The following is a 15,114-nucleotide window of genomic DNA, read 5'->3' on the forward strand; positions in this document are numbered from 1 at the left end:
AGGCAACGTCCATACTTGAAGTGAGATTTTAACACATCCACATGCTTACAGCTTCGTAGAGAAAACTTGAACCTGTGCTTCACCTGAACAGACTTTGCCCCAGCTCTCAAACTGGATATAGACCTAAAGGAATCTTCCTTCGAACATATTTTTAAAGAGCCAAGCAATTTTAACATACAGACATAGCATTCTAGGTGGAGGAAGGTTACAGTCGTACCTTGGACCCTGAACGCCTTGTGACTCGAACGTTTTGGCTCCCGAATGTCACAAATCCGGAAGTGAGTGTGGAAACATTCTTCGGAACCCAAACATCCAATGCGGCTTCCGCAGCTTCTGATTGGCTGCAGGAGTTTTGGTTTCCGAATGTTTTGGAATTCGAATGGACTTCCGGAACAGATTCCATTCGACTTCCGAGGTACCACTGTAACTGTCATTCTTAGTAACCAAGTCACTATGGTAACCCTTAGGTTTTATTCTGACTTGTTTTTTGATGTGTTTTCTCTTGGCTTGGTGAGATTAGAAGTGCAGCCTGTCTTTGAGTCTCACCTTTCTGACTCTTAATAGGATCATTGGAGTGAATCTGGTGAATATCTGAGTAATCAAGAAATGTTAAGAAGATTGTACAGGAAAAGACGTAAAAATAAATACCTGGTCACATTTTCCTGAGTTGCAGTGCTTGCAGCTTTCGCTTTCAACAGAGACTAGGAAAAAAAGTAAATTCTGGTCTTTGCTGAATACTTGCACAAATTTATTTATGTATGCATTGCATTTATATCCTACCACATGGCCTTTATAAAATTGCTCTTGGGGCAGCTTACAGTTAAGAATAGAGCAATAGTTAGTAGTAAAACATTAACAACCATAAAAATATATAAACAATTAAACATTTACAGGGAATAAAAAAATAACAAGTTATCATAAAATTGGCATCTGTTTCTGCCTCTGAACACCAGCTGAAATAAAATGCCTTTAGCTAATTTCTGAGAGACAAAGATAGCCAGGAAGGCCTTTTTTTTTTCTTCTTCTTTTTTGCAACGGGGCGGTGTGGTGGGGAAGAGTAAGAAATCCAATAAGGGAGAGGGCACTTAATTGCAGAGAAAGCCCTGCTCTTTGCCCCTGTCCATTTATTTCAGTCAATGAGATAAGTCTTAGTGCACGGGATTGCTGAAAATCATCCCGTCAACCACCTTCAAAGCTACAGATTGCATCCCACAGAACTTTATTTTTGACATAACCATGAAATGAGCAGCTATCTCATGTTGTGGTTAAGTTAAGGTAATTTCACTAAACGGCCTATGCTCATTCGACTTCTAACAATTTAAGAAATTTGAAGCCGTGAGGATCCATGTTGTTAAATGTGACCAGGAATTTGTTCCTTTTGCTGCTAAGCACAGCCTTGCCTGTTACTCCTGTGTATTTAACCTCGTTTCAGAAAGAAAGGCGACATATAGCATAATCTCTCTGTGTGGTAACATGGATTGCTTGCTCATAGCCTTGAGGTATTACTCACGGAAAATATGTAGATGGTAGACTATTCTTGTATTCAGTGCCATGAAATATTGTTTTTAATAGTTTGGGTTTGGTGCATCTTAAAAAGAAAGTACTTGTTTCATCTTCAGTAATGGGCGCTGAATACTTTCCTTTGGAAGTGCTCTGCATTTGTCCTTGTTTGGCTCTGAGGCAGACTTTCTGAGTTTGAGTGGGTTCTGAAGCAGGGGAAGGTGAAGGTGGCTTACTCTGTTCTGGATTGTCAAGGCAGCATTGGAGGCCTCAGCTTCTAAGCATCCCAGCCTAGATGTGTGCTCAGGGGACGGAATATGTGTCTCTCCCATTTCCTTGACCTTTAAACTGTTCACATGTTTCTCCACAGCCTACAGTTGTGCGGCATCATTGGGTACACCGGAGACGTCAGGAAGGGAAATGTCGACAGTGTGGAAAGGTGAGGGGGAAACCGGTGTGGATATAGCTTGAAGGGTACAACGAAGCTGGAACTGGGATCTGCAAAAATACTTTTCAGATCAAGATTCTTACGCAACTTGAGCTTATATCAGGCGCTTCAGCTGCTGGGAAGCGATACTGAAGTTTTGTTTTCTGACCCTGCTTCGCATCTTTCTGAGGCCTCTTCAGTATCACCTCTTTGTTTCCATCTGAAGGCATGTCTATTCAGGCTTTTGAGAGGACTTGAGTCTTCTGCACAATTTGTTTTGAATTGCCTGGCTTTAAAATATATATATGTAGAATTTTATTGTCGTATGCAGCCTTGTGATTCTCAAATGATGGGTGGTTTAGAAATAAATTGCTATCATTGTTGGCATCTGTTTGTCTTGAGAGACAATAGAGTGTGCCTCTGCACTGCATGAGGAGCACCGAATGTATTTGACCCCAGCTTGGCTTCAGGAGTTGCTGGAAGGAGGCATACAAGGCGCCATTCAACAGTCTTAGGGACTCTAATCTGGATTTGTGTAGAGTTACTCCCTAGCCTTTTCTTCTCCCAAAGATATTCCTCAAGGCGCTGAGGGATCAGAGTTTTCCTTCTCCAAACAACAGCAACATATTATAATTGTTATATAATTATATAATCACTTTAACAACAGCAACAACAACCACCCCTGTGTCATAACTGAGATTCGTGACAAGCTTCTCACTCACAGACCATTTTAAGAAATGTAGGGAAACACCCACCCAAAGTTGTTGAGCTCACCTCTCCGCGCCCCACCAGTCACTGTTCCACCCACAGCCTCTGTCGTGCAGTCCCAAGCGCCATGCCGCAATGCTACAGTGGTGCCGGAATGCACCAAAGAGGTGCCAGAACTCACCAGGGGGAAAGCCCTGACTGTAGGAGGGGAAATACACTTCCTTTTGGTCCTATAAAGACTATAGGACCACATTGGGACAAGAGTTATGTGTCTGATGAAGGATATCTGTCCACAATATACTCTTTATTTAAAGCCCTATACGGCCTAGGATCCTCGTACCTATGAGACCTCCTCTCCTGGTATGTCCCACAGAGGACCTTACGGTCTTCAGATAAAAACATCTTGGAGATCCCAGGCCACAGGGAGGTTAGACTGGCCTCAACCAGAGCCAGGGCTTTTTTGGCTGTGGCCCCGATCTGGTGGAACACTCTGTCACAAGAGACTAGGGCCCTGCGGGACTCGACATCTTTCCACAGGGCCTGCAAGACAGAGCTGTTCCACTAGACCTTTGGCCAAGGCACAGCCTGACCCCCTCCTCTGGTAATCCTCCAGCCCAATGGTTGCCATTAATTTGATTTTGAATTGATTTTAGAATGAATTGATTTTAGAATATATTTCAATTAATTGATTGTGATTTTATGTAAACTGTGTTATTTTTACTACTGTTAGCCGTTCTGAGCCCGGCTTCGGCTGGGGAGGGCGGGATATAAATTTTATTTTATTTTATTTCTTTATTTTTTAAAAAAGTTTCTTTATTTGGTTTTTCAAATTAAGGTTTTACAAGCACATATCCATCATACAACATAAAAACAAGATTCCAAATAATCTCTTTGATTTCCCTCCTCCCCTTTATGGGTCCTTTGTTAGTCATTTCCTCCTGCATCTTTTATAATAATTCAAACCTTTTACATCTCCATTATATCAAAAAATCACGATTAAACTACAAGTGTTATTCCAATCCTACCAATGATTTTAACTGATTACAATGGTTTTTAAGATAAATTATAAATTTCCCCCATTCCTTTTTAAAATTTTAAAATTCTTCCTGATTTCTGATTCTTCTGGTCATTTTTGCCATTTCGGCATAATGCATCAACTTAATCTGCCATTCTTCTCTGGTCGGGACTTTATCTCCTTTCCATCTCTGAGTCAATAACTTTCGCTCAGCCGTTGTCACATACGTAAATAGTCTTTTCTGCTCCAATGTCCACAATATATTCGAGTTGCGTTACATTTATTTATTTCTAAGGTGCTACAGGACTCTTCGTTGTTGTAAATTCATGGACCATGGGTTTATTGCTATGATATAAAACAAAACTTGAAGTGACGTGCAACTTTCTCCTTTTTTTTTCCTGTCTCCCTGTGCAGGGTTTCCAGCAAAAATTCGCCTTTCACAGCAAGGAGATTGTAGCCATCAGCTGTTCCTGGTGTAAGCAAGCAGTGAGTGCAGCATGTATCTGTTTGCTAAATTGCCCTCCCTTTCTAAACACAAACACCTCTGCCTCCTTTGCCTCCCTCGCCCCACAATCTGGAAGTACTAGTCTTCTTGTTGTTTCGGTTTTTTTATTAAGTAAGGGGAACATTAAAAATGGTGATCCTGCCCCCTGCAATCTAAAGTGGTACAGCCCATTCCTTATCACTTTACCCCCTGATCGCTACATCATTCTGCCGCGTGGGTAGACGTGGCCAGTGTTTGGAACAGACATACTGAAGACTGTGGTTGTCCGGGACAGTTCTGTAGACACTAATTGGCTCTCTCCTTTTCCTTTCCTTTCAGTATCACAGTAAAGTTTCATGCTTCATGCTGCAGCACATTGAGGAGCCCTGCTCACTAGGGGCACATGCCGCTGTTGTCATCCCCCCCACTTGGATCCTACGGGTCCGGCATCCCCAAGTAGGTTGCCCCCTCGGGTTTCTTTTCCATTTAAAACAGGGGCCTCATTTAAACCAGCTCCTCGTTTACATTGCTTCTTCTTTTTCCTCTTCTCTAGAACCCGCTAAAGTCAAGTAAGAAGAAAAAGAGGACATCGTTCAGGAGGAAATCCAGCAAGAAGGGTCCTGAGGTCAGAGAACAGAACTAGGATAGGGAAAGACGGAGAACTAGAAAGGGCTTAAGAGGCAAACTGAAGAGGTGGTGGTGCTGAGAGATCAGTGGCAAAAATACCAGGCAATAGACTAGTGTTTGGGGTTTTTCTCCAGTGTTTTACTTACGAATGTTTTTAGCAAGCTGGGGGAAGTGGAACACTTTAAAAAAATAATCTGTGCTCTCATAAACAATTGCTTGGTTAATTTACAAATAGCAAACGTTCTAACTAACATATCAAAATAGAGGAGGTATTTTGATTTTCCTCAATTTCAAGAAAAACAGTGAAATTGCATGGAATCTCCCAAATGGAATCTCTGAAACTGCATTCTCTGTTCAAAAATTAAGAACTGAACAAAATGTAATAATATAAATACTTGCATTATAAACCAGTAATTGTACTGTATATAGAAAATCCATTTTTAACTTAAAGGTGGCATAACAAACATAAGAAGGATTAAATGCTGTAACTAAATGTATAAAACCACACAAAAATGGAGAAACCCACCTCTTACACTGATGATCAACCATGCAAGATAAAAACAGTTATGATGAATTCTCTGATATAATCTGTGATGAATTTTAGAAGACATAATTTGGCTTTCAATGATTTTATCTTGGCTTAATAAGCAAACGTATGTATGAGCATTTTGATTGCTCAAGCATCCTCTTTGCAGCACCCTTCAGCAACATGAGGAAGTTTCCAGTTAAGCGAAATTTCCCATTTTGTCCAAACTGGGAAGTCATGGTTGCTACCTTGGGAAACTCTGGTTGACTGAAGGCTTCAACATTTCATTGTGCTGTTCTACAAAGGGAGGAGGAGAGGGGTCAGCTATAGAATTCTAGTCTATTTCTGCTGGGAATGCGGTTCAGTAACACATTCAGTTGCTTTTCCAAAGATAGGGACCCTGGGATTTTTGTTTTGTGTAATATTTTTATTAATTTTCACAAAAACAAAAGCATTACTTTTAAGAAGAAGAAAAAGCATAAAACAAAACATTTAAAACAACTATATATACAATCCGTATTGAATCCACAGTATGGAATTACTTGAATCCCCTGACTTCCCTCCACCCCCTCCCTTGGCTCCTTTATAATATAACCCTGGGATGGATGAGAGTTGGACCTAAACTCTGATCAACCCTAGCCAGGGATGATAGGGGTTGTGGTTCAGAAACATCTGGAGGGCCACAGATTCCCCATTTCTGTCATAGAATTGCTAGTCTCTGATGAACACTAATAATGTACAGTCTAGTTGCATAGTTACCAGCTGTCGGTTAACTAAGGGTGCTGTGTGCATATGCCTTTCAAGTAAACAGGATGGCTCTTGACTCGTTAGCAGAGAGACACTGCAGCAAATGGAGGGCCATGCAATACATTTTAAATCATTAAGGTTTAGTCACTGAATTTAAGTATTGTTTTTGAACGGAGGAGAACCTAGTTAATGCTGCTTTGATACCACATTGTCAATAAATCCTAAGTATTGCTAACTGATCACATGGGATTAAAGGCTTGGGGAGCTTTTGCTTCCCTACCTGGGCAGTTAGTGGCAGTCCAAAAGTAGCCAGCTTGTTTCTCAGGATGGTGGGGATTGAAGCCCAAAAGGCTGAAAACAACTTTGTGTTTTTGTAATGAAACCTAGAAGGCTGGCAGTCGATGGTTGAAGCTTCCAGTGGCCCAACTTTCCCCATTATATTTATGCCTGTTTCCAGAGGCCTTGCCCAGGAATGAACATTGAACTCCAACTTCTGCCAAAGCCAAAATACATCCCTGCTTATATTTGCCCATGAAGAACAGATCATGCATGTTTGTCCAGTTTTACGCAACTTGTACTGACAGAGTAATGTAGACTTTAATGGTGATAGTAACTGGGATCCTACAAAAACAAACAAATTGAGCTTCCTGGGCATAAGCTCTTATTTCACCATAATCTGGGTCATTATCCTTAATCATTACTAATGTTATTTTTGCAGGAAGGGCGATGGAAACCCTTTGTCATCAAGCCTGTCCCAGCACCTCTCATGAAGCCGCTGCTTGTCTTTGTGAACCCCAAAAGTGGTGGGAATCAGGTAAGTGTATTTTTCAAGCATTTTATTCCATTGGTTTCAGACCATATGCTGACACATCTGTATTTTAGCCCCTTCCTTCTTCAGTTTGTTTCCTAATTTCCTGACTTTCTTCTTTCTCCATAATTTTCAGGGAACAAAAATAATCCAGTCATTTATGTGGTACCTCAACCCTCGACAAGTGTTTGATCTCAGCCAGGGAGGCCCCAAAGAAGCGTGAGTATCTGTCTGAATGAGTCTTAGCCCCACCCCAGTAGGGAGACCTTTTCTAAAAGACACAGGACTAAAATTCCTGGAAAGTCTCCACATACTCTGTTTTTGTGTGTATGTGTATTTATATTTGCATCCTGTCTTTCTTCCAAGGAGCAGAGAGTGGCACTTTAGTATCAGAAGAGTGGGAACACCTGATGTTCTGTCATTTTTCAAGCTGGATGACCCATGCAATCTAAGCTACTGTTGACTGTGTAAAGCAGGGCTTTTCAACTGGTGGTACTTGTACTGCTTGATATACAGTGAAGTACTTTCAGTTGAAAAGTGCTGATAATGGTCCAAAGAAAGAGTGGAATAGAACAAAATGAACAACCCTATGAGGTGAATTAGGGAATCTTTGGCTGAACTGCAATTCCCATCAGCCCCAGCAGGCTTGGCCAATGCCCAGGGGTGATGGAAATTATTGTTCAGCAACATCTGAAGGGGCCACCTGGGCTGAGAGAGAGACTTTTCACACACAGATAATGAAGCAGACTTCAGGGCAGAACCTTCGTTTCTCAAATTCAACACAAGTCCCTAGCAGCTATGCTTGTTTTCAGTTAGGGCCCAAGTGCAGCAGAAAAAGAACTACTGTTTACACCTAACCAGGACACCTTCTGCTTCCTGGAGGAAGGAGGATCTAATAGTGCAGTCCTACCCATGTCCACTCAAAAGTAAATCCTATTGATTTTAGTGGAGCTTTCTTCCAAATAAGTGGGGTTGGGAATTCCTAGTCTAAATTACATCATCCAAAGTACAGTCCTTCTTTCCCAGTACGCTCTTCCTCTGATTTTGGCCATACAGCTCTTTCTGGTAGCATGAAGATTGTGCCAGATTGAGGATTGGTTCCAAAGACAAATATGTCTTGATGGGTTCTTACTCGGCTTCTACATTTCTGAAAGATTACATGAAAACGAGGGGTTGCTTCCTGTTGATGCTGCGCATTCCGTTCTTGTCCTCTTAACTATCACTTCTTCTGGGCTTTGTGCAGGTTGGAGATGTATCGCAAAGTGCATAACCTACGAATTCTGGCATGTGGGGGAGATGGTACGGTAAGTGGCCGCAATCCCTTGAGCACTTGATGAGTTATGAAGAAAGCCAGGGTTTATGTCATAACACCACAAGAGGACCAGGATCAGGCCAAAGGCCCATCTGGCCCAGGACTCTTCATACAGTGGCCAACCAGACGTCTCTGGGAAGCTTGCAATTAGGTCCTGAGTGCAACAGCACTATCCCTACTTTTGATTCCCAACAACTGGCATTTGGAGGTGTATCACCTTGAACAGTGCAGATAGAACATGACCACCATGGATAGCAGTCATGGATAGCCAATTAAGAGACAGTTCATTGGCTCTAAATCAAATGAGAAGAATGGGTCCACCAAGTTCTATAATCCACTCATCATCAAAACTACATTGCCCAAGATGCAGTGTGTTTCCTCTTCAACCAAGATGCTAGCTGAATTGCATGCTAGTGACAGTGGTTTTTGTGAGCAAGGCTTGCATTGGTGGTTTTGTGATTAGCGTGGCTGGTGGGTAAATCACTGCAGTGGCTGCTCAGGTACTCCTATCCTGCTGACCTTTATTCAACATGCCACTTCTCTCTAAACCATGAGCTGCTTTTGCATAACTCTTTAGTATTCACAGATAATTCTTTTTTTTTGCTTTGCTTGTGACCAGTCGGCTCCAAACCTGATTAACTGGCAATGTATGGTCTAGTAGCCACTCATGGGGTCTTCCCCCAGTTCCTAACAGCTTCTCTCTTTTTGTCATTTTTTGGAGTTTGACCTATATTGAGAAAACAGCCATGTGCCAAAACAAAAGCAAGGGAAGCTCCCAGCCGAATTTCTGCCTGAACCTTTGCCTTTCTTGGCTAAATAGGTGGGGTGGATCCTCTCCATCTTGGACCAGTTGCGCCTGAACCCTCCACCGCCTGTGGCCATTCTTCCCCTGGGGACCGGAAACGACCTGGCAAGGACGTTGAACTGGGGTGGGGTAAGACTGCCAGTTTGGTACCAATGCTAGACTTTACTGTGTTCCAGGTCAGCAGTGGGGTGTGAGATTAAATAGAATGTGCTGAGTTAGTGCTTCTTAAACCAGTATTATCTATAGTGACTGGCAGTGGCTCTCTAGGTTTCCAGGAATAAGTCTATCCCAGCCCTGCTTAATATCCTGGGGATTGGACCTTTGATACTCAGCCACAGCCCTTCCCAAAAGAAGGTCACTTAATGCTCGCTATCTTGCGTCAGTCCTTCACGGAGAGCATCTCGACCCACAGGGTTACACGGATGAGCCCTTGTCAAAGATCCTGTCGCACGTAGAAGAGGGGGAGATTGTGCAGCTGGACCGCTGGAGTCTGCAGGTGGAGCCAAATCCTGAGGCAAACGCTGAAGAGAAGGATGAGACGGCGGCAGACAAGGTGAGGCCCACAACACCATCATGCCCTTTTAGGGCCAGCTGCTACAGTCTCCCCACCAAAGATATACTTAGTATGCTTCTGTCTGGTTTCTTTCATGGTGGGTCAGGTGTGTTATGGCAACTGCAACTGCCCCTAGCTAACCTAATGGTTTTTTCCATGTATGTAAAGTAAGCAAGTAGGATAGCAATGAAGGAAGTAAGATGGGGAAAGGAGGAGGATAGCCAATTTGCCCAGTGTGAAAAGGTTAACCTCAGCATATTTCTTTTGGGGATTGTGGGATCAGAGTTACCGTATTTTTCGTCCCATAGGACGCTCCGTCCCATAGGACGCACCTACTTTTTGGGGGGGGAAATAAAGGAAAAATTTTTTTTCCTTTATTTCCCCCCCAAAACCAGGTCGGGGAACAGTGGGATGGTGGTGCTGCGCCTCCCCGCTGTCCCCCGAGCTTGTGGGGCTGGCCGATGTCTGCCCGGCGCGAGGGCGCTCTGCTTCAGGGCGCCCCATGCTCCGGGCGGCAGGCTGCCGCCCGCAAGCCTTGCGCGCCGGGGGGAGTTCTCCCCCGGTGCGCAAGGCTTGCCGACACTTGCGCGAAGCACAGGGCGTCCTCCGAAGGGCGCCCCGTGCTCCGCGCTGCAGGCTGCCGCCCGCAAGCCTTGCGTGCCGGGGGGGGGAGTTCTCCCCCGGTGCGCAAGGCTTGCCGACACTTGCGCGAAGCACAGGGCATCCTCCGAAGGGCGCCCCGTGTTCCGCGCTGCAGGCTGCCGCCCGCAAGCCTTGCGCGCCGGGGGGAGTTTTCCCCCGGTGCGCAAGGCTTGCCGACACTTGCGCGAAGCACAGGGCGTCCTCCGAAGGGCGCCCCGTGCTCCGCGCTGCAGGCTGCCGCCCGCAAGCCTTGCGCGCCGGGGGGGAGTTCTCCCCCGGTGCGCAAGGCTTGCCGACACTTGCGCGAAGCACAGGGCGTCCTCCGAAGGGCGCCCCGTGTTCCGTGCTGCAGGCTGCCGCCCGCAAGCCTTGCGCACCGGGGGGGAGTTTTCCCCCGGTGCGCAAGGCTTGCTGACACTTGCGCGAAGCACGGGGCGTCCTCCGAAGGGCGCCCCGTGCTCCGCGCTGCAGGCTGCCGCCCGCAAGCCTTGCGCGCCGGGGGGAGTTCTCCCCCGGTGCGCAAGGCTTGCCGACAGTTGCGCGAAGCATGGGGCGTCCTCCGAAGGGCGCCCCGTGCTCCGCGCTGCAGGCTGCCGTCCGCAAGCCTTGCGCGCCCAGGGGAACTCCCCCCAGGTGCACAAGGCTTGCGGATAGCTTCCTGGAGCCTGGAGAGCAAGAGGTGTCGGTGCGCACCGATGCCTCTCACTCTCCAGGCTTCCGCGAAAGCCTGCATTCGCCCCATAGGACGCACACACATTTCCCCTTCATTTTTGGAGGGGAAAAAAGTGCGTCCTATAGGGCGAAAAATACGGTACCTCAACAATATAGAAACTTATTTGTGTATGCAACTACAGCCGCTAGAATGATATTTGCCCAAATATGGAAAGAAGAAGAAGTCCGGACCAGAGAAGAATGGCTTACAGAAATTAAGGGAATATGCAGAAATGGTGAAACTTAACTGGAAGAATTAAGACATCAAGACAACAAACTTTTTATTAAGGAATGGAAATGTTTTGTTGAATATTTACAAGCAAATTGCAAACAGATTAAGGCACTAACAGGATTGTGTAAAAACTTGCAGTTTCTAAAACATATATGATAACAGATGATCAAAAGAATAAGTGGAAACAATTGGGATATGCAGGGGGGAGGAAAAAAACTTTAAAGAACTGCAGAAAGAGGAGGATAAGGGAAGTCAAGGTTAAAATGTTAGAAATACTGTTGAATGATCATTGAAAGGTGTTTTTTGGGGGAGGGGTTATAAATGAAAAATAAAACAAAAACAAAACAGACCCCACCATGGTATATTTCTAAGGATCTCCAGTCTCTACTTTTTACCTTAAAGCACTCTTTAAGGCTCCCCACTCCAGGGCTTTTCATCCCTTCTCTCTTGATGTTCATGGCACTTCTATGACAAAACACTGTTGTCCTAGCTACTGTTTCACCCCATCCATCCCCCTCATGGGTAGGAGAGCATTTTTCCATTGAATTCTGCTTTGCTTAGTCACATATGGGTATTTATAGAGTAGCTGAAAAGTCATTTCACCTTCATCAGAGCCTCAGATTTAGTGGTGTTTCCTCTCACTCTCAATTTTAGCTCCCTCTTGATGTCTTCAACAATTATTTCAGCCTTGGTTTTGACGCCCGGGTGACACTGGAATTCCACGAGTCCCGAGGTAAATAGCAACAAGTGGGATGTGACCAATGCTCTCAGCGCACCATGCTTGGAGGGATGGCCTCCTGTGGGGAAACCACACTATGATTTTGGAAGTCATGAGCTGAAAGCAGAGGGCTTAATCAGGAGGGAGAAGAAAGTGACAAGGAGTTGGCTTCAAGGTACAACAACAAATGCCTTTCCTTTCAACAAGAGGGGTAAAGGTCCATGTTATTTGTGCTAAACTAGCACTAATCCCCTAATCCTGTCATACAGTAGAGTGCTGTGTGAGCACATTGTGGCAAGAGACGGTCAACTCTGGTAGCGGATATTGGGTGGGGGGCTAGAGACTTTCTGCTGCTTTTTTCTAATGTGGGGAGATGAGCATGCAGAGAAGGTTCTTCTGTGATTTAACCAGTCATGGAGACAGAAATGTGACTTACTGGCAACAAGTAACCCATAGCAACCTTTTTTCCCCCTGCAGAGGCCAATCCAGAGAAATTTAACAGCCGATTTCGGAATAAAATGTTCTATGCTGGGGTAAGTTCACTGGGATGTCCTTTCACAGCCCAGTTAGGAATTGTTGCCTTGGTCTCAGTGTGTCCCGAAAGATTTGCACTGTAACATGTGGAGCATCTGGAGGGCAGGCCATACTGTAATGTTTTTCTTCCCAGGGAAGCCTTTAGAACAGGAGTGGGGAACTTTCGCCCTGTGGGCCAATCTTGGGGGGGGGGGTCAGTTCCCCTAATCTGCCCACCCATAAACTGACATCACTGGTGACATCATTTGATGGGGGGGGGGGGAGATGGGATTTAATCCTGACTGGGGTGCATGCCTTGTTTCCAGCAGGGAAGAGGTTAGTGGAGCCAAGGCAACATGATGAGTGGGGATCAAAGTGCGTCTCAAGAGCGCTGTTTGAAATTAGTCAGTGCCCGATCAGCCTCTGTGAACTAACTCGGTTTCTCTTCTTCTGGCAGACGGCGTTTTCCGATTTCCTCATGGGGAGCTCCAGAGACTTAGCGAAACACATCAAAGTGGTGGTGAGTGAGCTGCGGGGCCACCAGGCACTTGGAGGGCACTGGTTATTGATTGGGTTGAGAAGGTCATTCTGCTGCCGTGTTAAAGATAAACCCTGCGGAAGGCATCAAGAGGACAAATGCATCTTTGGGAAAGATCAAGGCTCTAAGAATTTTGTTCCCTCACGAAAGGGATAGAAAGAACGCCTGAGGTTCTTCGGTTGACAGCTGACTGTCGCCTTTTCCTCTTTCATTAGTGTGATGGGACAGACCTGACCCCCAAAATCCAAGATCTGAAGCCACAATGCCTCGTCTTCCTAAACATTCCAAGGTGAGTGGTAACTCTCCCTGTCGGGGAGTGTTCACCCTCCTTTGACTCCCTCCCAACACTCAGGGATCAGAGGTGTGCTATCCTCTGCCCCCAACACACTTAACCCTCCTTCCTGTCTACGTGCAGGTACTGCGCAGGCACCATGCCTTGGGGCAACCCTGGGGAGCACCATGACTTTGAACCCCAGCGCCATGATGACGGCTGCCTTGAGGTCATCGGCTTCACCATGACATCCCTGGTAAGCCAGGGCAGCTCCTGATGGCTGATCTCTGGGGTCATCAAGGACAGCAGATGCCGCTGGATTTTGGGGCAGGGGGGACTGGAACTTCTAGCCTCTATGACACTAACACTAGTGCAACCTGAACAAGTAAGCAAGACCAACTCAGCTGCCGCTAAGCCTGCCTAGTTGACAAGGACAGTGCCAGCCTCTTGATCTGTTGTTTAACTATTAGCTTGCCTGGAGGAGCTGTCTGACACAAGTATTAGACTAGATAGAGTCATAGAGCTGTTGAGTTGGAAGAGGTCTCGAGAGTCATCTGGCCCACTCCCCTGGCTCAGTGGTAGGCATACGTCATGCATGTGGTCTCAGCTCCCAAGTTCATCTGCTAGCATCTCTACTTATACCAAGAAAAAAGCACACCAAGAACTCAGGCCAATATAAGTTTAAGTAGTGGGAGTGGTCCCTACTTGCAAATCAATAATCAATAGTAACAAAAACTAATCCATTCAAAAGTATGTATTCTAACAAGGATTACAAACTCAAATAGAGATTACAAACTCAAACAGAGATTACAAACTCAAACTCATAAGGATATGTATAACACAATAATTCGCAATTTGGGTTTGTACTCCTTGTTAGAATACATACTTTTGAATCGATTAGTTTTTGTTACTATTGAGTATTGATTTGTGAGTAGGGACCACTCCCACTACTGAAACTTATATTCGCCTGAGTTCTTGGTGTGCTTTTTTCTTGGTATATGTAATAACAAGAACTCCAACTTACTTAACGTCAGCATCTCTACTTAAACATTAAAGAGTCCTCAGAAGAAGCAGGAACTGGGAAGCACCACGCTGAGAACTCTGGGCAGCCACTGCAAGTCAGAGTTGGCAATACTAGGCTGGAGAGGCTGTTGATTTGAGTCACTGCACAGCAGCCTCAGATGCTGCTAGTAATGGGAAAACATTTCTTTCCCCAGGATCAGGTCATGTGCAAGCTCCCCTGACGTTGCTCATTGGTTGGCCCTTCCTGTTCAACACTCTTCTTCCTTTTGTAGGCAGCCCTGCAGGTGGGCGGCCACGGAGAGCGGTTGCACCAGTGCCGGGAGGTGCTGTTGACCACGTCCAAGGCCATCCCCATGCAAGTGGACGGAGAGCCCTGCAAGCTGGGGGCTTCCAGCATTCGCATATCCCTGCGCAACCAGGCCAACATGGTGCAGAAGACCAAGAGGCGCAACTCCATGCCTCTGCTTAATGAGTACGTTCTACCTGACAAAGGGACCATCCCCAAGGCTTTGGGGCAGGGAGTGAAGGTGGCTTTGCCTGTTCAAAGTGTAATAAACCTTTTTGCATGGTGGCGGGCCTTAGAGCTTCCTCATCCTTTAGCAGGACTGCCTGCTGTGAGCTTAGCTGCTGAGTTGAGTGGGATTTCTATCCTACTATATCCCAGAGGTTTGGCTTAAAATGCATTGGAAACCATCCTAAAGGCAAGTTCTAATACTATGAAATGTAAGATATATAAAACCCAACAGAATTAAAGTCTCTACAGACAAATGTATTGGGTTTTCTAGCTATGCAGCACTGAGTCTTCTGAAGTCCAAAAAACACTGATATTGAGCACACACACACACCCACACACACACACCCCGCAACCATAAAAGCATAACTGCCTTTTCTCAGCTGCTTTATCAGGAAGGCTCTGCCTTGTCCTAGTCCTAAAGGCAAGCAGCTGAATGATTA

The 15,114-nt window shown here is 45.5% G+C and overlaps 1 protein-coding gene across 15 annotated transcripts in view; it reads left to right on the forward strand.

Moving 5' to 3' along the window:
- DGKZ (diacylglycerol kinase zeta) overlaps positions 1-15,114 on the forward strand; it is a 141,950-nt gene that overhangs the window by 100,247 nt on the left and 26,589 nt on the right. For all 15 annotated transcript variants that reach the window (XM_083455427.1, XM_083455430.1, XM_083455428.1 and 12 more), the window contains 15 exons: positions 1,871-1,939; positions 4,065-4,136; positions 4,474-4,590; positions 4,688-4,759; positions 6,753-6,848; positions 6,979-7,061; positions 8,086-8,146; positions 8,975-9,088; positions 9,372-9,512; positions 11,752-11,830; positions 12,293-12,348; positions 12,786-12,848; positions 13,082-13,155; positions 13,282-13,393; positions 14,433-14,632. In XM_083455427.1, coding sequence (XP_083311553.1) covers positions 1,871-1,939; positions 4,065-4,136; positions 4,474-4,590; positions 4,688-4,759; positions 6,753-6,848; positions 6,979-7,061; positions 8,086-8,146; positions 8,975-9,088; positions 9,372-9,512; positions 11,752-11,830; positions 12,293-12,348; positions 12,786-12,848; positions 13,082-13,155; positions 13,282-13,393; positions 14,433-14,632 — 1,409 coding nt within the window. The remainder of the gene's footprint in view (positions 1-1,870; positions 1,940-4,064; positions 4,137-4,473; positions 4,591-4,687; positions 4,760-6,752; positions 6,849-6,978; positions 7,062-8,085; positions 8,147-8,974; positions 9,089-9,371; positions 9,513-11,751; positions 11,831-12,292; positions 12,349-12,785; positions 12,849-13,081; positions 13,156-13,281; positions 13,394-14,432; positions 14,633-15,114) is intronic.

This window comes from Podarcis tiliguerta (assembly GCF_965153285.1).
Source record: "Podarcis tiliguerta genome assembly, chromosome: 1".
Classification (NCBI taxonomy): domain Eukaryota; kingdom Metazoa; phylum Chordata; class Lepidosauria; order Squamata; family Lacertidae; genus Podarcis; species Podarcis tiliguerta.